The sequence below is a fragment of the Podarcis tiliguerta genome (genome assembly GCF_965153285.1).
Source record: "Podarcis tiliguerta genome assembly, chromosome: 6".
In the NCBI taxonomy this organism is placed as follows: Eukaryota; Metazoa; Chordata; class Lepidosauria; order Squamata; family Lacertidae; genus Podarcis; species Podarcis tiliguerta.
Genome location: NC_139539.1, coordinates 59,060,898 through 59,085,696, shown reverse-complemented (window position 1 = coordinate 59,085,696; position 24,799 = coordinate 59,060,898). Strand labels below are relative to the sequence as shown.

General features: G+C 40.7%; 1 protein-coding gene and 1 long non-coding RNA gene across 18 annotated transcripts in view; both read right to left on the bottom strand.

The window, feature by feature from the left end:
* Positions 1-1,226: 1,226 nt before the first annotated feature.
* LOC310680993 lies at positions 1,227-3,155 on the bottom strand. Its single transcript, XR_014513053.1, has 2 exons — positions 1,394-3,155; positions 1,227-1,309 (listed from the first exon to the last, which is right to left on the bottom strand). It is a non-coding gene; the product is annotated as an uncharacterized lncRNA (long non-coding RNA).
* A 1,717-nt stretch (positions 3,156-4,872) lies between these two features.
* The window catches only part of NFIA (nuclear factor I A), a 403,887-nt gene continuing 383,960 nt past the window's right edge, over positions 4,873-24,799 (bottom strand). For all 17 annotated transcript variants that reach the window (XM_083448118.1, XM_083448123.1, XM_083448114.1 and 14 more), the window contains one exon: positions 4,873-12,394. In XM_083448118.1, coding sequence (XP_083304244.1) covers positions 12,318-12,394 — 77 coding nt within the window. In that variant the 3' untranslated portion in view covers positions 4,873-12,317. The remainder of the gene's footprint in view (positions 12,395-24,799) is intronic.

The following is a 24,799-nucleotide window of genomic DNA, read 5'->3' as shown; positions in this document are numbered from 1 at the left end:
TGATGTAGCAGAAGACTCCATGGCCCCTAAATGGACAGCCATATTCCTAACAAACAGGAACATACCCAAAAGAGGATGCCTTCACCTCAGCATGGTTCCCCTTTATTACAACAACATAAACCCCCACAACAGCCTACAACTCAAGATGGCTAATCTGACCTTTACCCACCCTCTCTCTCACACACACAAACAAAATCACTGCAATCAACTAAATGCAACCAACTCTGGGCTTTCCAACCTCTCGCACCACCAACAAAAACAAACAGATAAAAAAAACCTATCCTCGCAGCGCCGACACAAATACTCCACACAAAAATGAAAATGCCCTTTCTCCCCCCGCTTCCGCCAACCTCACAATCTCTATGACAGCAGTGTCCTCACAGCGAATGAAACTGACCTGTAGAAAGGCCTCTATGAATTGAAAACTGCATGTACCCTTGTTAATTATGAACCTTCTTTAATAAAAACAACTAAAAAGAAAAAGGAAACAGCAAAAGCAGGGACAAGCAAACCTGCCAATTTCAGTCTTTTACCTCCCCTGCCCCACTTACCTTCGGTTCTCCGCATTTCCAGCTTGCAATTTTTGAAAACCCATATACATGTTTCCCTTAAGATACAACATGTCTCTTTATAGCCTAAGAGAGTTTTCTGCTGTTTGTAGTGGAGGTTGGGGTCTAATTGCTGCCTGAGTGACTGCAGCTGTGGGGTTGGGGTTTGGCCAGGGCCTGCCTTACTATAACAGCAGGTTCTGCCGTGGGGGGTGGGGGGTGGGATCAACTGTGGCTGGGTTGGCCCCATGGAGACGCAGGGATGGCCTGTGTTTTCAGTCGGACTATAGAAGCGTAGGCCAGGCACTGTGTGAGACAGGCCTGTGGCCTTCAACCAGGGTGAGAGCCTGGTTGAGGGGAAGTTTGGTTTGGTTGCATTCCCCCTGAGAGGCAGGTGGAGGTGAATAGCTATGGTTTTTGACCAGGCCCATGCAGAAGGGGGCAGCAGCCAGGTACCCTTTCCCCTGGCCTCAGGGGGTCCTGGAAGGGGCCTGAGGGACTTCCCCTGCCGTGCCAAGAAGGCCCTGTGCCTCCCAGCCAATCACTTGAGGCACTTTTAATAGTTCAGCACGTCAACGCTGCGGAACTGACCCAGGAATAGATTTGGCCTGGCAACAGTCAAAACGGTCAGGTGGATGGAGGAAAGTATCCCAGTACTGACTCTTTCCAAGCTTTAGAGATATTTGATCATCTTTTACTGTATTCAGCAGAGGTGGTGTTCCTCTTTCACCAACACGGAAGTCACTGCTGCAAACACATTTCTGCTGGAGAATAAAGGAGAGAGGGGCACGTTTAGCTATTTCCCCTCATTTGCAGGGAAGGATGAAGTAGAGCGTATTACTTACCTTGAGACAATGCAGGACAGGAGGGGAGGCATTCCTCCGCTATCCTCTTTTGCCAGGAACTGGGGGAACTGGAACTGAGTTGATCCTGTTTGAGGTACAGCAAGATGAAACCGCCCAGGTTTCTAATGTGTTACATAGAGTTTTGCTGTATGTTTGATATTAAACCATATCTGATCTTTATCTTTTCCTTGAGAGTGCATTCTTCAGCCCACTATAACTCTGCAGCCATTTGTATTAATATAAATAGGAATTGTACTCATATGAAGCAGCAAGAAGGCTGGGCTGTAGAGTATTAAAGGCCCAGTTCCGTTCTGCAGTTCAAAAGGAAGCAGCTCCCAATGAACAGCAACTGAAAACTGAAGTACTGTATTTCTGTTTGCTGCAGGGGCTGGAGCTTGAAAGAAGCTACCTGACAGGGCAGAGGTAAAAATTCAATGCCAGGCCCCTTCATCACCACAGCACTAAATGTTGAGGAAGTTCCTAGTTTATAGCTCGTATGACTGGGCCACTGCAATTTGAGCCTGTGTGTTTGTGTGAAGGAGAGAGAGATGCCCCTGACTGGAAGCAGCAATAAAATGAAACTGACCTCTTTCAGTATTTTGTAACAAAAGGAGGGTTGTTTTAAACCATTATTCAAGCTTTGCACCTAGGTTACTGAAGCCCATGAGCATTCCTTGTGCTTGAAGCATTAGCATTTATTTCTGTGGCATTTGTTTAGGCTCTCCAGCGGCTGGCAATTTCCTACCCAAGAAGAGCATATTAATACAGTGAAAATTAGGCCATCCCGGCCAAGCTGTGCCAATGTTAGAATCTGGAAGCCACCCAGATACTGATTAAAATAGCCAGTTAACAGAAGTCCCACCACTCTGCTCTGCCTGAGGTGTACAGCTCTCTGCCTGCTAGGCCAAGTCGGCCAAATTCTGTGCTCAGTGTAGAGCATGCAAATGCAGCAGGTTTGCCCGATTAATAAAATGTATTCAAGCTGCAAATCATTTGTGTGTGCATGTGGGGGGGGGGGGAGGTTGGAGGAAATGCAAAGCTCAGAAAGGGGTAAGTGAGAAGTGATGGGAAGGCATGAAAGCCAATTGCCAGGAAAAAGTGTTAGAGTAGATACCACCCCGCAAGGATTTCATTCTTTTATAGAATAAATATAAAGCCTAGGGTATTTATTCTTACTCTCTACAAATTTTACATTTATGGGTGAAAGGCAACACCTCTGCAAAATATGCATCTTATTAAAAGCTGAATATACCATGACTCAATCTAGGGAACTTGTATGAGTGCAGGAGCTCCAATGTGCACATAATGTTCCTGGGCACATGAGATTCACCAGTCATTACTATGAAGGAGATATTTGCATGCATAGCCTTGGCCAAACAGATTTGTTCCCTCCATGAGGATCAATGGAGAAACCCTCACAATTAAGCTATCCTTCATAGCCTTCTGGGTCAGGGCAAACAAATAGCATCTGGAATGAAATGGAAACTGGGTATTTTAAACTGTAATGTGTTATTTATCAGTATGCTTCAACCCAGAGGGAGCTTCAGAAATACAGAGGTAAGATGCTTGAAGTTGGATCCACTAGGGCTACAAAATTATTATTTCCAATGGTTTTCTTCTGGCAGGTCTCCCCAGTGAGGCCTGCCTGGTATTGTTTCAGCACCAGGTAAAAATTAATCTCCCCCCCCCCCCACTCCAGACTGTTGACAGATGAGGACGATGTCTTTGCTGCAAGTCCTCTTCTAAAGCTTCTTGTGATGGTTATCCTTCATATATGTTTTCGTATGAATGTGTTAAAATAATAATGATAATAATAAATATATACATGTACAACTGGATGCTGTTGCTGAAAACTACATACCACCTCATAATACAGATGCTGTAGGCCTTTAACCCACTGCCTTGTGGGACATTTCATTGTCTCTCAAGACAGACGGATGCCAACAACAACAAAGTTCTTATGAAGAGCAAGATTCAGATTATACCCCAGTTGTGAGCACTGCTTCGATCTCACCCTTTTGAGAAGGACATGAAGGAGGGGGCTCCACCTTATACTGTGCTTGACATTGGCAAACTCCCCAAGCCCCAACTGCAATCTGATCCTGGTCTTGCATGCCTTCCAGTTGGCCCAAGAAACAATGTTCTGACAAAATTTAAGAAACCTGACATGTTCTTTCTGTTCTTAAACTTATATATCCTCCCACCCAGCAACCAGAACAGTTTTCTTTAACTAGATCCTTATTGCAGGTCTGTGTGATCACCTCCTAATCTCCTCATCCTCTTTAAAAGCCTAATATACTTAGGCGCCTCCCTGCTGGCTTCTTGAATTTTCTTATCTTGGAAACCTAGTATAGCTGCTGTGGATGAGTTCTGACCATGTTTGTATATAACCCCGAACACCCTGGGGGCTTTTTTTGGTGTGTGTCTGACAGAACCGAAGAGATGTTTGGTCAGAAGGCCTCCCATTTTGGTGAAAGAACAAGGGATGCAGCATGTGACTATCATTCTCACATCAAGGGCAGAAGCAACAAACCATTTCTACAGCCAGAGGCTTCAAATGAAAGGAAAGTGCTACTGTTGTCTTGTCCTGCTTTCTTGTCCTGTTTTTGGGCTTCCCAAGGCACCTAGTTGCCTACTCTGTGAAACAGAATGCTGAACTAGACAGATTTTTTGTGTAGTCCAATAAGGTTCTTACGTGCCTGTGGAATTTGAGAAGGGCCTTTTAAATAGCCTGAATGTTAAATCCTCCCCCATTCAGGCATTTCTTTGCCTATGTGATGCTGCTCTGTTACAACATTGGAGCGGGCAGCAAGTAAGCATGAAACTGCGCCCAGAGCAATGGGTGATCAGGCCAGAACTCAGCTGTGGGTATTGCAGCGCTTGTCTTGCAAATTTGTAAGCTGCCAGTCCAGTTGGCTTCTGAATGTGGAGTGTGGAATGTGGGGTAGCACAGATAGCAAAACTTCTTGGGACAGATCTACATTTACGATGGGATACTGAGATGGCAGTGCCTTGCACTGAGTGCTTGAAGATTTGTCTGACAGCTGTAGAAAGGAGGGATCTTGTTAAATTTCATAACAGGTTAAACGAAGTGTGTGAGAATTGATATGAGGCAATAATGAGGACATTCAAAACTCTTAATGTTGTAGGTAGGATCTCTGGGAACCCTAGTATAGACTGAATATTTAGATAAGAGAACCCAAAATGCTCTCCTGAACGTTTTCACTGGGCTACCTCGTTGAAACAAAATACTAATATATGGTTTTTCAACAAGGTAAAGGTAAAGGGACCCCTGACCATTAGGTCAAGGTAACCCAGTGTAAATTTCAGTGGAGCATCCTGGGTGCTATATCAAGCCGTCATACAATGATCTCAACATGTCTTGTTTCACTATATCACCTAAAAACTGTGCTCCCACTACAGTGAGTTTAAGAGATACAAAAAGATACTTGCATACACACTGTAAAGAATGAGAAGTCTTGTTAGCATTAGCAATTTTTTATTTTCCTTTTTTGTTGCATAGGAAATGCAGTACTTGCTTCCAGTAATCGTATTGTAATGTGAGAGGGTGGTAGCACTAATGGTTGAATACAAGAGTTAAACTAATCCACACCAGCTCAAAAACCTGCAGAGATTTAGTTGAAAAAAGAATGGATGCCCACAGTGATTCTCAACCAATTGCAAATTTTCACAGAACATAATAAAACTAAAATGATAACTCTGAGAGTTAATACAAGGATACTAGAGGCACAAGGGACCCGATTCATTTAAAAAGTAGAGACACAGGGGTATTAACACAGGGCTGAGGTTATTTTGCAGCAGATCTCTCACATGTCCATTTTGTTACACCAAAATGAAAAAGAATTTCTTAATATTTGAACAGAAGAAGAGCCTGCTGGATCAAGCCCAATGGCTCATCTAGTCCAGCATCCTGTTCCCACAGTAGCCAACCAGATGCCTATGGAAAACCCACAAGCTGGATTCAAGCACAAGAGCCCTCTCCCCTCCTGTGGTTTCCAGCAACTGGTATTCAGAAACACTGCTGCCTCCAAATGCCAAATCAGAGTATAGTCATCATGGACCTTTGATAGCCCCCTCCTCCATGAATTCGTCTAATCCTCTTTTAAAGCCACCTAGGTTGGTGGCCATCACTGCCTCCAGTGGGAGCGAGTTGCACTGTGTCCATAAGTACTTTGATTGGCAGAACTGAGCAAGTGAGCCGGTGACTGTCTAATTGTGCAAAGAAGCCAACAGCAGGTCAATTGTGGGTATTCTCATTTGCTGAATGTTCCCACTAACACATTTTGCAAGCCTGCAAAGTGGCTGCAAAATCAGTTTCCTGCCTTCTTACAGTAGCAACAAAAGTGAAGGTACAGGTGGGAGACTGTCCACTCAGACACTTTGCTCTAGTCAATATTTGTGCTCTCCAAGATCAGATTAGTAGAATGCCTTCTCTACATGGAATTGCCAAGGTCTTTTTCAGCTCTTGCATTTATACTACAGATCATGATGATTCCTGGCTTCATCCTTTCTATCTTGGGGTAGTGGTGGGAGTTCACTGATTTGAGGCATTGCTGTAAATGAGGATGCAGGATGCAGGAATGAGTACATGAAATCTAGTGAAATACTGAATTAGAAGTATTCGCTCTAACATTGCTTTGCACTCGGAAAGATTATGAAGTGAAGTACAAAACCTCTGCACAAAGTCTAGCAGATTATGCTATGGCCAAGAGAATTATCTTTTTGTTCAGCTGGACAGTAAAAATCCCTTATCTGTGCAAAGTGCAGAATAAGGATGCTCTCATCAACTTATTATCTTCTAGGGATCCTTCCCCTTGTCAAATGATGCGTATATTGAAGGTGTTCTGCCTCCTGATGGACATGAAATCAGGTGAACTCTTGGTAACGATAACATGCTAAAATTTGTTCTTGTCATGGGGACAGAGGAGGGGGACCTCAAATTTGGGGTAAGAATCATACAACAAAATCCTATGTTAATGCCTAGTGACTATTTATGAATCGGGCCCAAAGTTTATACAGACTTTTGAAGGAAAAAATTGCAACGGTGCATGAAACTAAATAGCCACATGAGGTTGGGTTTTTAAAAAGGTTCTTAAAAGTTTGTTTTAATATGAGGAGGTCTGATGTGAAGAAGGGTCAAGCATGGGTACCTGGTTTAAACACTGTCAACGAAGAAACCACTTTCAATGTCAGTTCCAAGTTGGAGAATTGTTCCTTACATTGAAATGATGTCTTATTTTTCTTCTGAGATAAGCTCTTAAGAGTTCTTATGGATGCTTCTAAGCAAAGGAAAAAATACCACCAGGCATGGATTTCTGATTTCAAACCCTATGCCTGCCCTTATTAATAAAAAAATTGCCCCCAACAAATAATACTGAATTTTAAGTTAAATGTATATATCCAAAATACTGAAAACACCCAAAATCAAGGAGAGAAAAAAACAGAATTTGTGTTCTCAGTGAAATATCTTTAAACCTATCTGACAAGAACCAAGTCAGAAAAAAAGACTAACATAACTTTGAGTAATATTCATACAGCTCACTAAGCATTATGGAATAGCATGCATTAATATTGTACGGTTATTTTACATCACCTATATCAGAAGGTTCTGACAGACAGCGAAGGCTACTGGTGTAGAAAAAATCTTACTTCAGAAGAGCAATATAATACAGATTTCACAGGCACTACATTTTTAATATATCAGGTATTATGCTGGTTTTCTTATATTTCTTTCTGTCCTAAAGCTGGCATTTATAATAATGACCAAAAAGGCAAGGATTGAAGTAAACGGAAACTAGATACCAAAGTTGATATATTTCTTTTTTCAGATTTATATTAGTGCATAGTTCTCATGCAGATAAACACTGCTATGCATTTACATTGTTGGAAAGCAGAGTGAATTGAGCCCCAAGTTGTCACATTTTTGTAAATCATTTTGCCAGCCTGTAATAGCACCATGTAATGGATTTGCATTAAACATTAAATTGATTTCAGAATTGGTGACACAGTATTCACTACAGTTAAGTGCTATGGAATAGCTTCAATGTTACCTGCTATATATCAAAGCAATTTTCATCCCACTGCTTTTTTATTGGAAAAAATAAAAGGAAAATGTACTCGATACTAATTAGACTATTGCACAGCCTTGGACTTGATGGTGGCATAGCCGGGTTTTACTGTCAAACAGTAATACATGCATTGACTTCAAGACAAAATTGGCTTTGTAAGCTTGATTTAATGGAAACCTTGCCTGGTAGGCAGAGTTCACTTCATGAGACCTCCCCCAATAGATCTCATGAAAGATGAGTTTCTTTTAGGTGCCATTGAAGCTCTCCTTACATTTTCATGCCGGTCGTGGTTTGCAATGTTTGTTCTATGGAGGCCTTCTACCAAAGTAAAATCATTTTTTTTAAAAAAGAAAGATATTTCCAGAGACACAATGTAAAGTATAATATTAAATGACATTTTGTTTAAAAAGAAAAAAAAACACAAGGAAAAATACCTGTTTTATGCCACGTATCTTGGTTTTTTTGTCTTTTGTTTTGTGTGTGTATGTATGTATGTATGTGTACAGTAAATGTTAACACTGTTACTACAAAGCTGCAAAATATATGGAACAAAAAGAAAACTGTGAAAGAAAACTAGGTAGAGGAATTTTACATATTCCTGTGGGCTGACTGAATACTGTGGGGAAAAAAGGTTCTATTCCTTCACTTTTCAACTCTTAAGAGAAGAGGGAGAGATCACCAAACAGCCAAGGTATACTCCCGGTGACTGACGTTGGATATCACTATATAACATGATTAATAAATACTTTATTGCAGGGGTGTGCAGAATGACAACAAGCTAAAGTCCTGTTTTGAAAAGTGGTCAAAAGAATAGGAAACTACTAGTGGAGTCAATTCACAGAGAGCAGTGTTATTTTGCAGGGGGCGGACTGAGGAGGAAAATGGGAGCGGGAGCCGGTGTTGTGTATCTGGCGGTTTTAAAAGAAAGGATCAGAAAGAAAAGTTGTTTGCACAAAGAATAAAAAGCAATTTTGAAATGGGGAATGGACATGTGAATCTGATTCTGAAGTGTGACCCAGGATTATTTCTCTATTGTAGACTGCACACCCCATGCAGTTGTCTCTCCTCAGATCTCCATTCTCTGCTCTACTTTGAGGAATAAAACTCTGTTTGTTCTCCACACCTGAACAGATCTGAACTGCTGTGTTTCTGCATGATAATAACATGAACCAAAATTTAATTTAGTGTCTTTAATACTTTACAACCCCTGTTGGTAAACACCCTTGACCGCCTACCTAATGTTTAAAGCCTTTAAAACAATTTGTTTTATGAGATTCCGATCAGAATTCCCTAACTTTACCATCTTCAAACTTAATACGATAAAACACCTTCAAAAATACAGCATATCTGCAATGTCCATTTACAATGGTTCTTCAGTAGCCTATACTTCTCAAGCATAGGAATATGCTATACTATTGAGATAAGGAGAGAGGAAAAAAAAATAACTGTATTTAAATACATACAAAAAGGAAACAGGAAAGTTTTCAACTTAAATCCAGTTCCCAGAGGGGGGAAAAGCAATTCTATGAATGCTGCCTTTATAACGAACAATCAGAAATTCCACTAAGCTAATTTGACAGAAATTTTCCTCATTTAAACAACATTACAAAAGTCCTGCATTATAAAATAGGGTAGAATAAATCAGTGTAATCAATAAAACTATACAACATACAAATTACATCGCTTCTGAGTGGGCAGATTTGATTCTCTCTCTCTTTGCGGCCATGACTACGGCATGCTCACTAAAAACAACTAACTGCCCAAACTATTGCTTAGTTTGCTTTGTTTTTGTTTTTTTAAAAAAGGGTGCAATTTCGTTGTATATACAACCAATTTACTGGTTATACCTTGGCTTATAGCAAGGTTCTGACAAAATGTTTGTCTAGGCTTTTTTTCCCTTCACTGTGAAGCACTGAAAGCTGCTAATTTTTTTATTTTTTATTTTTTTTTAGTGCACATATGTTTTAATAAAGTAATGCCCTGCTAAGTGCTATAGGGAAGGCAAAGGATGCTGGCTAGTGGATGTGATACCATAACACTAACAATCACACAATACAACGGAGCAAATGACTACTCAACCACTTATTTGACATATATGAAAATCCAAAACATTTTTTTTCCTTAAATAGAGAATAACCAGTAAACAATTTTCAGAACTTGGAAGTTTTAAAAACGTGCATATAAAAATGGGCATTATATACTTTTTATTGAATGTGGATTGATTGCAATCTGCTAATAAAAATGGGTGTGGGATTTGAAGAAAAAGGGAGGTTTTTTTTTTTAAGGCTTGCTTGTGAAAGGAACAGTTGTAAAACAAAAATTGCTTGAAGCAGGGTTCAGCTTAGTGCTTCACAGTTTGACTGCTTCTCTAAGAAGAGCCCTTCCTGCGTGTGCATTCAAAAATCACAAAAAAGTACAAAGACAAACACCTAAAATACACTGCGTCAAGTGCAGCACCGACTTTGGTCAAATAAAAAAAAATTTAAAGAAAAATTAAGAATTGCTAAGCTTTTCTTCTACATGATATAAGCAGGTATTGCATATTTTCATATATCTGGGAAAAAACAAACAAAAAAAAAAAACACAAAAGGAAGACTCCAAATAAAATGTAAAATGCAGCAACATCAAAAATACTGATAATCTAGCATCTACAGATCTCAGAATAGCACTGCCACTGACCGTACAGGACAAGAAAACACTACCGCTATCTGTGGAACAACTAACATCCTACTGAATTCTAAGATGCTGAAACTGACAATGGCTGACATAAAAGTCACATTTACAAAAAAGTGTCTCCAAATGCTTGACTAGGGAAAAAACCCCTTTCAATATAGGAACATGTGCAACAATTCCACAAATAATCGCTATCCAGGGCAAGGCACATTGATATGGAATTTTTTTTTGTTTTTGTTTCGTGCAAATCAATAAAACAAAACAAAACAAAAAATTAGTTTCAGGGAAAAGATGAGGAGCAAAAGTGTCTTCCCAAGAAATTCAGTTTACTTGATTGTATAGGACAGTAGTAGAAACCCTTCTGAAGGGCCGAACAAACATAGTTTAAAGGCAAGTGCCTGGATTAGGGATTACAATATTGTGTCTTAATGCACTCTACTTTACCCTACATTAACTATATAAAAATTAGTTACTAACACTAGAACATGCAGAGAATTTCTCTGATTAGCGAGACTCGCCAACCAGAACGTATATATATGTATAATATAGGAAACCTTCTTAAAGTTGCATGGGAAGCAAAGGGGTGCTCCGCTGTCTGGTAGGGAAAAAAAATCACTTGCATTTTTTTTCCTGTTTTTTTTTTCCTTTTTCTTTTTTTTTGTACATAAGATCAGGACATTTTGGGTCCAAACTTTTTTTCTTCTTCTCAGCAAGTGTCCTTGCTTTGAACTGGTATAAGATGTAGAATCAGCATTTTGCTTCTGTTTTGTTGCCTTTGCAGTTCAGAAAAAAACCAACGCCAGTTCAGGGACACAAAGGCGTTTTATTTTCTGGACAGCTTACTCTTATTAGCTCAAGGGCCACAGTCCAACTCAGAGTGAAGCATACTTAAGGACATTTGTTTCAATGGGCTTAAGCACACCTACCTCCGTGTCTGGTTGTGGCCAAAGTATTTTGAGAAGTGATATACCCTATATTGCCGGAAACACATACGATTTTATCAGAATTGGCATAATCTATTATAGTGACTTTTAGCTTATAAAATTAACAGATATTATGATTTAATTTTAATTATGTGCTTTGATAACAGAAAATGATTAATTAGCATTTAATGTAGATAACATATTGTGGTAAAAGCACCATTAAATTTTGTATTTCTTTTTAAATTTCCTTCAGTTTTAAAGGGATACAAGTTTAACAATAAAAAACATAAAAAGCAAAAATAGCTCCCCCTTTTTTTTTCTTGCAAGGCTGTTTTTTACCCCGATAATTTAGAGTCCTGGGGTGGTAGGACTTGGAAAACAAAAATAGAATTTTCAACAATCTCTATCTTACAAAGATATTTAGCTATCCAATGAAATTGCACTTTTCTCAATTCAAAATTCGATTGTTTTGATTGATTCCTGTCAGTTTCTATCAAAACAGACCAACTTCCCCATTTCCGTGTGGATTTTATATCATGTTGAAAATCATCAAAAATGTTTCATGTAAGTGCAGCATTTAAACCCTTTTTTTCTTTTTCATGTGAACAGCAGTAGGTTGATATTTTATATTTCTCTGCAACTTGAGTGGAAATCAACCTGTTGATAATGCTCTTATGATTCATGTCACGTATCTAACTGCCGACTGTAAAATTAAAAACAAAACAAAACACCTGATATGTTACAGAAAAAAACATGCCCCATGTCTGTCCTGTAAGTTCTATATTGCAGAATTCAGCTACTACAAAAGTTATCATGTATGTGTGTTCCTCATGATCTCTCAAGAAGTCCCACACCTATATGGGAAATTAATCAGTGAAAATACTGTAAAACAGCTAGGCGCCATGTGGAAAGTGTTATAACAGCAAGTCAGTAAGCAGCCAGCAGGCTAGCTCTACTACCCAGTGTCCCTAATGCTTACACTACCAGTTGAAACACTTCAAAAATTATGAAGCCCAAACATTTCCAGCACCATATGAGAAATTACATCGGTCACTAAGGTGTTCTTTTGTTTTAAAAAAATCCCCTCCTCCCGCCCCCCCCCAAACAATGTTACGGCCCTTGTCAATCAACCATAACTTTTGCCGTTTCTGAATGCGAGCAGTTGCTTGCTGTCAATATCTGTTCATCTCCCCTTCCATGGATGCGAAGTAACTGCACTGTGTTGCTGCTGCTTCCATGTTACAGAGTTGGGAAGGGGTCGGGTGGTCTGTCTGGTGGGTGGTGGGAAGCTGTGAGTTTTATCCCAGGTACCAGGACTGCAAGAAGGAAACAAAAAAGAAAGGAAAGGTTGATTTATTTTTAGTATTTATGCAATGCTTTAAGCAGAATCCCTCGCATGTTCATGGCTATGTGTAAAAAAACCTAGGAATTAACAGTGAATCATTTGGCTATTTCTTGTGCCAAGGTGCTAAACCAGTGAAATCACATGACATTGCACCTCTCTTTATTCTTTTTACATAGAGATGACTGAACACTAAATAATAAAACTGCAAATCATTACACAGATGTGACTGATGTGTGTATATTTGAACATATGGAAGAGACACAAATTGTCATGAGTGCTGCTCTATCCATGAACTGTCACTTAAATAATAAACCTGTAGGCAGAGATTTTCAACATTTTTGGGTCCATGGCTCCCTTGACCAACTCCATTCTTTCCATGGTACCCCTATGGGGCTCAGGAGCCCAGTTATGTCACCCCTTGTCTGCAGAGCTGGCAGGCCCTCACAGCTTTTTGAACACCCTCCCTTGTGGAGTGTTCCCTTAGCCTCCTCTCTTCCCACCTCTCCTTGGGAGTCCTCTGCGCAGCCGCCCCCACAGCCCCTTGTCTCTGAGCTGCCCTCAAAGAGAGGTGCCTCTTCACACTGCCCCACAGCGGCCTGGGAAGTACCCCCTGGTCAGCCCCAGAGGACCATTTGCCTGGACAGCTTGTAGCCAGAGATGCTGCAACAAACAGATGTGCAAGCCTTTGGGAGGCAGAGACGTGAGAGGGAATCGGAAGAAGGACAGAGGCCATTGTTGCCCATGTCAGCCCTGACCATCATTCAAGGCACCCCAGGGTGCCACTGCACACTGGTTAAAAACTACTGCTGTAGGGAGCCCAAAAGTAGGTTTAGGCAGTTGAGGAGGAAGGATAAAGCAGCAGTACAAGAAGCATGTGGCTTTCTGCCACATAAAGATTTCAGGAGCTGCTTGGAACTTTAGAAATTCTGGCAATACAATGAGTAGTATGAGCTACACATTCCATGAAACCATTAAGACCATCTTGGATTAAAGTAGTCTGAAGGTTGTGGCTAAATTTAGTTTGCCTATACATGTCCCACAACTGAACCACACCCCTAGATTCCATTCATATTTGTCCAAACACAGTTGGATTCTCCTGAGACTTGGAAAGGGGTGGGGTTTTTTTTGCTGCATCAATCTCGGACCATGTGAAAATATTGTGCCATATACACGAAGGTCCAATTGCTAAAATGGAAAAAGGCTAAGATCTATGCTTTAAAATTGCCACATCAAGGCTGTCTCTCTATTGTCAGTTCTGAATTGTGGCTATAACATGTAAAATGGATAGCTGACATCACTGTCAGTTGTTATGAGGAACACAGCAGATGAACCCTGAAATAAGAGGCAATTGGATCAGCAAAAGTGCTGATACTTCTCTCTCTGGCCAAGTCTATGTTTGTAAATAAAGGTTAAACCTGGATAAAAGCTGTCTTCCATGAAATTAAACTAAAACGTATCATAGCACTCCATAAAATACAAAACAATGGGCATAGATGTCTGTCATGACAGACTGAGGTGAACCACAGCAGGAAAGGGGCTGGAAAGGTGAATTGTTTTATTACCAATAGATTCAGAATACTGTTGCACAGCACCCCAATCTCGGAGGGGTGCAAGCGGGTTCCAGGTACTTACTCAGGGTTTGGTTACCTCAGAATGATGGGCAGTAGAGTTGTGGTGCCTTTATGATGTATGGTTTATTTACAACATATATACAGTACAACCTGAACCTACAATGGAGGTGACTCATACCATTAACACCCCAAGAAGGTCTCCCATAGCCACAGCCTTGGATTCCAGCAGAAATCAAGCACGGTTCTGTCTCTCGGGATTCCCATCCTGCAACCTCCTGCTTCTATATACCTCAACTCTGGCCATTGTCTTTCTAACTACTAGCCAGTTGAGGGAGAAGGACCCACCCATTTTTTCTCTGGCACAAAGTCACTTCCTTTGTTACCTTCAGGACCAATACATAAGCTTTTATCAAGAACATGAACAACTGAATCCTCTATTAGATTTTAACCCTGGCTGGATGCAGGCTTTAGAAGAACCTCAGGCATATGGCCAAGCCCCCACCCCCAAACTCACAACAATACATTTTGTGTTCTTCAGGCCTGATGGTTTACCTCAGAAAAGCCACCAAATCAATGAAGGTGTGAGAAGAATCAAAACCCAATAAAAAGTTATTTGATTTTGAACCCTGGTAGTGTAAAATAACTAGATAAGGCCTTGTTACGTTCAGCTGAACAAGCAGACACAACACTAAAGGCCACCATGAGTTCAGTTATACACAACTGTGACTTCTGTTATCCGTTTAAGCCATCCCTCCACAATCTTTCAAATACTATGATTCAAACATCCATGTGCTCGTTTGAAGGTTGCCCAAACTTCTTACATATGGAAGCAGGCTTGTGTTCACTGTTTGTCTCAGAAGTCAGCCCAACTGTGAAGAACATCTCAGTGCCATTGCCGTGTGTACCTAGTGGAAATTGGCACAGGTGCGGAGGAGGAGTGGGGCTGAATCACGCTGGTGTAATGCTTGAAACTAACTTTTGATTCTGTTTTTTAATATTGTTACCATTACCTATTACAATAGTATCCTCTCATTCTTCTATGGAGTTCTGAGTGGCTTACACAGAGCCTTTCCATTTTATCTTTACAACCAGTTCTTTTTTTCCTAAAAAAATGTTTATGGGTACTCTCATTTTCCTATCCCTATTTCCTATTGAAATACTGCCCCTCAATGAGGCCAAACTTAGATTCACAAAATGTTTAGGGGTGTGCGTACCCCTGCGTCCCCCCCCAAGAAAAAGCACTGTTTACAACAACCCTGTGAGGTAGGCTAGGCCGTGATTAGGCCAGGATCACTGAAGTCTAACACCGCATCCACTATATGTAAATATGTTCTGGCTGTCCAGCTTTAATAATTTGCACCTTTTTTCTTACTTTCTTTGACAGAAACAAAACACATTGCCCTTGCATCACTGGATTTTATGAGTGATATAATAAATAAAAAAAGTTCAGCTAGGTGACACAAATCAAAGTGGTGCTTTTACTGTCCCTGTCATTTCTCAGACAAAATGAGCTTCCACCAAAATACCCAGTATTATTAATATTTAAATTGCATATTAACAAAGAAAAGCAAAAATCCTGCTGGCTTTAAGATTACATGATTTTTAGCTTTGGCAGTATGTCATGGAGGCAAGTTAAATAAATATTGCTTTATTTAAAAATAAGTTGGCAAGAGAAACACAGTCAATTCAGATGACTAGTTTCCTTTTTCATCCCACTGGCTAATTCTTTGGTCTTTTTTCATCTCTCTCTCTCTCTCTCTCTCTCTCTGACACACACACACACACACTTTCACCATCTTTCTTTTCTGATTTTATGAGTCAGAGCTAGACTGATAGTAATTAAATGAAATAGTTTTTATATGTAACTTTTGTTCAAAAGGTTTTCCTGAAGGTTAGGGTGCCTAGGCTCATTATTTTATAAGCAGTGCTATTCACCAGATTAATATAGATTGGCTTTGATAAAATTACTCAAGTGAGTAAAGAATGGTACATTATTTACACAACTGAACTGAGTGAACAGTTGTCATCAGGGCCACTAAGATGAGTGTTTACTAATAGTGCACTGATTCAAACACATAAATTCTATATATACTGACGAACTTCTTGTATTCATTTCAATAAAATTTGCTCTCATGTTAAACCACAGAGCCTAGGGCTTGCTGTTCAGAAGGTTGGCGGTTCGAATCCCTGCGACATGTGAGCTCCCGTTGCTCGGTCCCTGCTCCTGACAACCTAGCAGTTTGAAAGCATGAATTGCAAATATATAAATAGGTACTGCTCCTGCGGGAAGATAAACGGTGTTTCCGTGCACTGCTCTGGTTTGCCAGAAGCGGCTTAGTCATGCTGGCCACATGACCCGGAAGCTGTACGCCGGCTCTCTCAGCCAAGAAAGTGAGATGAGCATCACAACCCCAGAGTCGGTCACAACTGGACCTAATGGTCAGGGGTCCCTTTACCTTTACCTTTAACTGTTATTACAGAACAGTAAAGCTTGGATGGTGCGAAACATTACCCTGCACAGCAGACATTCGAACAGCACCCAAGTTTAGAATCATGATTCTAGGAGTAGCTAGCAAGAAGCCACATGTTTTAAATTGAGAGAAAGACCATTTGTCCCTAGTTGTTAGAGAAACTATCACCAGGACCTGCCTATCAAGTTGATAAAGGCTTCCAATCCAACTTGGTAACACACCTAACATGACTGTTATTTTAAAAGCATTAAAAGTAGCATTCCAGTTATAGATTTACTGATTTATTGAAACAAGTCCCATGTAAAGTATGCAACTGACAGAGGCAAATGAGAAGTGTTAGGCTGAACTAATTTTTAAAGTAGTGATCAAGAACGATATCTAGGTCTTAATTTATAGCATTTTGTTGCTGCTACTGTTCTTCTGGTTGATGTTAACTGTCAGTTAGTAACCATCCCAAAATTACAGGGATTTGATTCAGACAGTCTGGATGCCTAGATGGCCTGTTTCACTTTGGGACGTAGTAAAACGCTTGAAACTATTTGCATTTTTTTCAGAATGCAGCTTGTGCATGGTATTTCTTTTAATAATACTCAGTGCACATTTTGGACAGCAGGGGGCGCACTTTTCCATGCCACTTCTTTCCTTTGCTACTCACTGCACAGGTTTTTTTGGGGGGGGAGGGAATCTGCAGTGCTTCTGAACTCCTCTCAAAACGGGGTGGGTGGGTGGGGAAGTTTCTTCACCCATCTTACTATTCAGTGTGTGCCTTGCAGACAAGGTTACCCCAGAGCAGCTCTGTAATCCTTCACTGAAATAGGCTTTATTGATTGCTCTGGTCTATTGTTCCCTTTTCAAGTCCCCCAAGTTCAAGTTCATCCTGGTGTTACATCATGTCTGGTTGCTACGAGCAACCAGACAGACCCAGACGTGACTATCATTAGCAAGAAACACTCTGCTCTCCTCCCACCAACCTTCCAGTGGCTCTGACGTAGCAGGGCCACTGCAAACACATTGAAGTATTTATTCAGCCTAATTTATGACCTACCCAGCAAGCGAGACCCCCACTCCAAAACCCAATGCTGTTGTATATTTAATTAATCAGCCTCTCTCTGGCACTTGGGAAAGTTAGACAAAGGGCTAATTATTGTGTTGCACTCCCCACACTTTTTTTTTTTTTTTACTGGGGTGGGATAGGGGGAGAGAAAGAGTTGAATATTTGCATGGGAAAGAAAACTTATACGAGGCTCATGCCAGTCGCACCCTCTCCCCATAAACACCTCTCTCCCACTCTCCTGCCCTGCTGACATTTCATGAAATACTTTAGCTGCTTAAGGGAATTAGAAAAAAAAAATCTGATGTGAATGTAACTCCTTCAGAGTTGGTATTCAGTAACACAAATCAACTCATGACATGTTTAAATTTAAATGCTAACCACACACTCTGAGAGTTACTTTAAAGGTTAGTTTTTAATCAATAGAAGTTGCTGACTCCGGAGTTTTGAGCTGCGCACTGCAGCTCTTGTGCCTTTGTCTAAGCCTTAAGGCTTTCAAACTTTTTTTTTTTTTTTAAAGATGATTTTAGCAATGATTTGCAGACAGTGCTGTTGTGTTCTTGAGGAGCAACATGTCAATAAAGGAATAGAGTTACCCTGCGCTGGGGGTGTCAATATGACTCCTGGAGGCACCACTCACGTCTGACACAATGGAAAGCTGATTAACTCTTTCCTGGCCAAACTGGACACTAAAAAATCATTTGCAGAGATGTTCGACACTCAACTGACTACCAACTGACTTTTTTCCAGAATAAGATGCCCCAGTTCACTGTTTACAAGTCAGAAGTCTGCCTCCCCCCCCCCCAAACATGCAACCACCCTTGATTATTATTTGTTTGCATTTCAAAGGCATTAAAGAGCATGTGCATTTACTGGATTCACAACAAATTCATAATGTCTCACAGGAAAAAAAGTCCATAGGCAGTGGTTCTACTGTGGTAGCGTTTTAAACTTCACCCTCCCTATTTCCACCACTCCGGGTGTGAGGGTGAAATATTTTGGATTGTGTTCGAATAGCAGCTAAACTATTTTTTTGACAAACTTTCAGCCTTACAATTGAAAGAAAATGTAAGCTTCAAAATAAAGGGGGTGTTTAAATGCACTTACACATGCTGCCACAAATATGCTCACATTTGGTCTGCGATTCACAGATCCGTCTAAGTTGTAAAAACAAGTATCTGTGCTGGAAGAATTTTTTGGCATGTTGGGTAATATGCAATCAGAAATGCATTCAATATTTCAATTTTTTAAGTATCTGGTCTTATATGGGATTCCCAGTGGTCTCTAGTGCAAGGAACTACTCAGGTCCACATCTGAACAGCTTCAGAAAATCTGCAGTATAAGAAATGCCCAGACCATTTACTGGGCCTGCATTAAGACGTCTCACTTTTTTTACCCATACCTGGGGCTACTACAATTCTGTGTTGTCCTAAAATGGATTTTACTGTCCTTCCCCCCCATGCTGAAGGTGAAACATCAAGAAGAATTCTGCAGTCCAGTACAAGATCTTCACTTTCCTTTCTCCAGTCAAATGAAGAAGTAATCTCATCAGGTTGAAAAGTGCTGACTAAGGATTTAATAAAGTGCCTGCAGATGTGTGTCATCTCTAAGGTATTCAACTCATGTAATGCAAAACAGTTCCACACTGAATGTGCTTATAAAATTCCATTTAACCATTGCTGAGCTCTGTTTTAATGTCCTCAGAGGAGTATTATCACACTCCCCCCTCCCTAATTTACAGCACTATGAAAGTTGAGGCTCTATACTGCCAGTGTCCTAAAATCCTCACAGTAGTAAGGTTTTATGAACCATAAACAATATCTACTTGACTGAATCCTAAACAGGAAGTCTGAAATGGCAATTACATTGCTTTGAGAATGTCAGCCTATATCCAGGGCTAGCTGCGGAAGGGGACTTAAAAAAGAAAAGAAAAGAAACCTCCTGGCAAGTCTTTCTTTGGGATTCAAAGAACATTGAAAAAACACCAGTCCTGGAGTTCAGAATATTTCAAAGAGAACAGAAACATTTATTCTCTAGTACACGTTTTGACTGTGCTAGCAGCACAGAAATAGGCCAAAAGGTTATTCAAATAATCTTTAAAACGCCTGTCTTTTTATTTTTGGCTCTGAAAATTTCTATTTTCAAACTCAAACTAGCCCAGTTCCAAAGATTTCTATCTGTGCATCCCCCTAAATAATGACATATTAGACAAAACAAACAGAAGTGGTAACTGAAGGATAGAAGAAAGTAAAAAGAAGTCCTCAAGGGCAAAGTTTAATGCTGCGGAAGGAGGTTGTTAATGTGGAATCCAGAACTGGGTGTGACAAGTTGGCTTGCTTCTCAAAGCAAACTGGGTTATTTAAGGACATTAATACATTCAGAATGTTCTCTGAGAAACTCCATAGGATAGATTTTATGTCCCCCAAATGCATTCATAACTAAGGCCTTTTATTGATTTACAAAATTTCCCTTCTCTTCCAAAGAGATTGGGTGGCATACAGGGCATGTACACCCCCCCAACACAATTTCCCTTACAATAATTCTATGAAGTAGGTTAGGCTGAAAGAAAAAGATTAGGCCAGGTCTCATTACTATTATTAATTGTATTTATAGACAACCTTTTATCCAAGGAATTCAAGGTGGCACACATAGTTCTCCCCATTTTATCCTCACAGCAATGTTGTGAGGTAGGTTCGGCTGATAGGCAGTGACTGGCCCTAAGTCACTCTGTGGTCTTCATGGCTGAATGGGAACTTACAACCCAGGTCTTAGTCCAGTAATATAACCTCTACTCCACATTGGCTTTAGGTTACCAGGGCCTAAGTTGAAGTGTTGACTTTAAAACATAAGGCTCTGAATGAGTTGGAACTCAGGTACTTGAAGCAGAACCTCTTCCTATAATAAACCTGCCCATGTATCAAGATTGACAGTGGAGGCCCTTCCTAGGGTCCCACCCAAAGTAAGGTATGTTGTGTGATAAACCAGACCAGGGTCTTTCTGTGATGGTGCACTGGCTGTGGATTTGATTGGTGCCATTGGGGGCTATCATTCTCTAGGATAGGAACAAAGAACCTCTGGTCCAGGGCCAAATGAAGCCCTCTGGGCCTCTCGGTCTGATCCTCCATATTCTAGCCCAGACAATATCCCTTCCCACCCACCCTCTAACCAGGCTACAACCATCACAGGCTCTGCTTCACACTTTCCTTGAGTGTCTTTGCCTGACTGAAATGTGTCCTTAAACTCCATAATGCCTGTTGCTTGCCTGGATGAAGGAAAGAAAGAGAGTGATGTATGAGTTCACATTTGTCGTGCTGCACATCTTTGCCTTTGGCTCTGTGCATTACTGACATGTAAGCCTTCAAAGGTTGCCCAGAAGGGAACAGGACCTTTCAGTGAAAAAAGGCTCACCACCAGTGCCATAGAGGGACTCTCTGGGACTGAATAGCCTGCAGAGTTCAGAGGACTGGAACACTTAAGTCTGTGTGAGTCTACCCTGTTTTTTTTGATGGCCACAACAACATTAATATAGTTGTTTAGAATGCTCATTTTTTAAAGTATTAAAATATATCAGTACTATTAGAAGATACATCAGTATTATTGTCCCGACATTGCAGCTGAGATGCTAAGGCTATGAGGCAATAGCCTATGTAAGCCTTGAGGGTCTTTCAAAACAACCGCTTCCTGGTTGTGAAATACCATCACAACAGAGGTGAAGCTGGCGCCAACCTTAGTTATAAGGTCATCTTGTTCATTTATGGTGGAGATGACATTTGAAAAGGGGGGCTTTGTGGCACACCACAGCATAACCCTCAGTTGTCCCAGGGAAACCATGACATCCCATTTTTTCACGCGAAAGCATGGTGGCGTTTTGGGGCACCGTGATCTCGCCTCGAAAAAGTGCTTTTATCATGGCCACATTTTGGGCTGCTATGCTCTCATGCAATAGTTGTGATCTTGCATGGGAATGCAACCCCAAAAACATAGCGTCCCATTTTTTTCACCTCAACATGTTGCTCTTATGAGTGACAACTTCACAGTGGTACCTGTCATCTCTAAGAAGATTGGGCCGGCACTGATTGGGAGCATAGGAAAGTTAGGCTAAATCAAAATAAGTTGGCCTCAGCTTCTGAGTATGTGAGCTGCAAAACCAGGGATGGGGTAGCTACACACATTGCAAGTCCCACACCCAACAACTCCAGGTGTGAAGACAAAGGTATGAAAATGAGCTTTAAGGATGTTTGATTGAACACAATGACAAATGTTTAATTTTCATGGAGGATAAGGCTATCAGTGGCTACCAGTGCCAATGGTTATTTCTTCCTCCACTGCTGGAAGAAGTATGCTTCTGAACACCAGTTTCTGGAAACAGCAGATGGGGAGAATGCCCCTGGTTGGGCACTGTGAGAACAGGATGCTGGACTAGATGGATGAATGGCCAGATCCAGCAAAAAGGGATGGAAGACCCCCATTTCCCTAAATAGCAATCTTGGTAATATACAGTTGTGTACTTTGAACATCTTAAAAGAAAGAGGTGAAAATTTCCCCAAAGGCACAAAATTTTCAAAGCAAAATATACACAAATTTTTGAAGGAAACTAAATGTAGTGAACTGTACTGAACTTCATCCTATAGCTCTATAACAGGACTTCCTTCCAACAACTAAGGTTGAAAGCATATATAAATATAGAAAGAGAGTGCATTACACTGGAAACCGGTTGTGAGCTCAGTTTTTATATTAACATGTCTTTAGCACACCACTTCACTGGTAACACTAATGCTGCCTTTCCCTTTTTTTCTGAATGGGAAACGAAGTACCCCATTTCCAAGAGACTGAAGTGGCGCAACTTCTTCCTATTTCAGGTGCCCCGCAATGGGGAGCTGTGTTTCTCAGTGGCAGCAGTCATGGAAAGCAGGTGCCCTCCAAAAACCTAGCACAAAATTTATCATGCAGCAATTCTTGCTGCTGGTTCCTAATCTACTGAGTAGTCCAGAAAGTTTCCTTTGTAACAATGCGTAAATCCAAGTCAAGGATCTCCTGTGTCTGAATTCTGAAAAATGAATCAAAGGTTGGTTGAACTGCAACACAGTTGCCTTTAGTCTGAATATAATACATAGAACCATCAGAGGGAAAGGCTTTGAATGTAATCCAAGCAAGCAAGACCGAGTGTCACTTTGAATACGGTGTATACATTACGCAAAGAATTTATGATATAAATTAGAGCTACGGGAAGAAAACTTTCACCTTTTTGCTACGAAAGAAAATGATCAAACATTATACTTTTAAGATAAAGATTAAAATTCTTATGAGGAAAATCTCACATGCTTCTGCAGAAGGAAAGGAATAGTTGTGTTTATTGCCAAGTTTACTTTAAATTAATGGCCCAAACTTTCATGTCACACGTTCAAAGCCAGTCACAGTAATAGTTAACTTCAGATTTTTCAGGCGGAGGTGGCGAGAAGAAGGAAAAGAAAAAGAAAAAGTAGTCAAGCAAACAAGAGAAAGAAACAATCCTATTCTGGTTTTGTTATAGGACGGCATACTACATAGATCAGAGGCTTTGGGGGGGAAATACAAACCCCCACTGTACACAAAGCACAGGAAAATGTGAGGGGGAAAAGGGAAAAACTAAAAGCAGCTTAGGATGTGTTAACTCTGCCATTCTGTCAGCTTAAAGAGTATTTTATGCTTGATCAACAGCTCCCTTTTATTATGCTTTTCTTTCATTCATTCAAGACATCAAAGAAGTGAACCACCAGTGTACCTGATCTGCGGGAAGAACTAGTAAGGGTGTTCTAAAGAAACTGGGATATTGGGAGCCAGACACCCCTGCGGACAAGCTAGTTCAAAGGGAATATTTCAACAATGATTACATTTTGTAAATCTTTCCTCCTCCCCACGAAAGACAGCTTATTTCCTGCTTTGTCATGAAAAATAGATTGTACCCATTAAAGTGAGCCTGCACTATCAAAGTTACTTGAGAACTCAAGTACAGCAGCAAGGGGATTAAGTGGAAAGCAAGATGAAATCTTTCAGAGACTTCCAAAGTGTTGCTTACGAGCTGTTGTTAGTCATAAGGTTTTTCTTACTGGAATACAAGCACTCTGCCTCCATCTACTTGCAGGACGCTCTAAAACACAGATGAAAAGTCGGGATATGCTGGCATTCTAAATGGTATGAGGTTAATGCACTAAAAATCTCATGCCCTTAATTTAAACTACAGAACCGCAGACTGAGTCTTTTCAGAGCCTCCACTTAATTGGCAAACTATACAGGGATTCGATGCAGGTGCACAGGCCCTGGAAAGGGACACACACACACACACACACACACACTTTTTTCTTCTTCACCCGCTACATAGAAAGTTTAATGGCAAGCTCTTGTTTGATGAAGAGCATAAGTTTAAAAGTAATAAGAAAAGGTCTCATTGAAATAGAGGCGCCTTCTGTGTGCATTGTTGAATGGTGCACAGCGCTCCTCTGAATGCGCTGGTGGTATAGGGCCAGCATGCCTATGTATGGTGGACTAGATAATCATATATAAAGGACCACTGATCTGGGCTGTGCCAAGTGTCAATCTGTCATATGACTCTCAGCCTGCAACTGCGCTCCTTTTCAATATGGTAAGATTGGTAGTAACCAAGACTTGCTTTGAATTGCAGTACTGAGAGCACATGTCAGTGCACAGTACGTTCCTTCACTGTAAGAGTTCAATCACACTGTACATGGCAGTTTTGTTTTGCCATATATATACATACATCCACAAACATGCTTTGGTTACATGCCAGGGAATCCTGGTCAAATGCGCCTCCCCTCTCCAGCCCATCACCTCTTTCCGAGTGTTTGGAAATGTGTCTCCTCTTCACACTTTGTGTGTTTTTATGGAAGTCTGGGATATAAAACTAAACCCCCTCCCTGGCTCTGTTAATAACCTATTTTGCAAGGAGGCTGTACTCGGAGCAAAATGGTTTCCCGCTGCACCCAGCAATACTTTCTGTCCAGTTCCATTGGAATGCATTTAAAAGTTCAAGTTCAAATTTAAACTAAATAAAATGCTCCTTGGGAGCCTAGAGCCAGCCTTCATTTACATGTGATCTCTCTGAACTTCTCTTGTGCTAGCTTGCTCTGTTTCCAGGGCCCACCAAAGGAATGTTCTGCAGTTACAGCCTGCAGTGCTTTCTCAGGCATTTGAGACCCAGAGGCACAAATTTCAAGCTCCAGTATTAAAAGTTTCCACATAACCAAGAGAAGAGGAAGGAAGGAGGTAGAACAATATATCCTTAATTA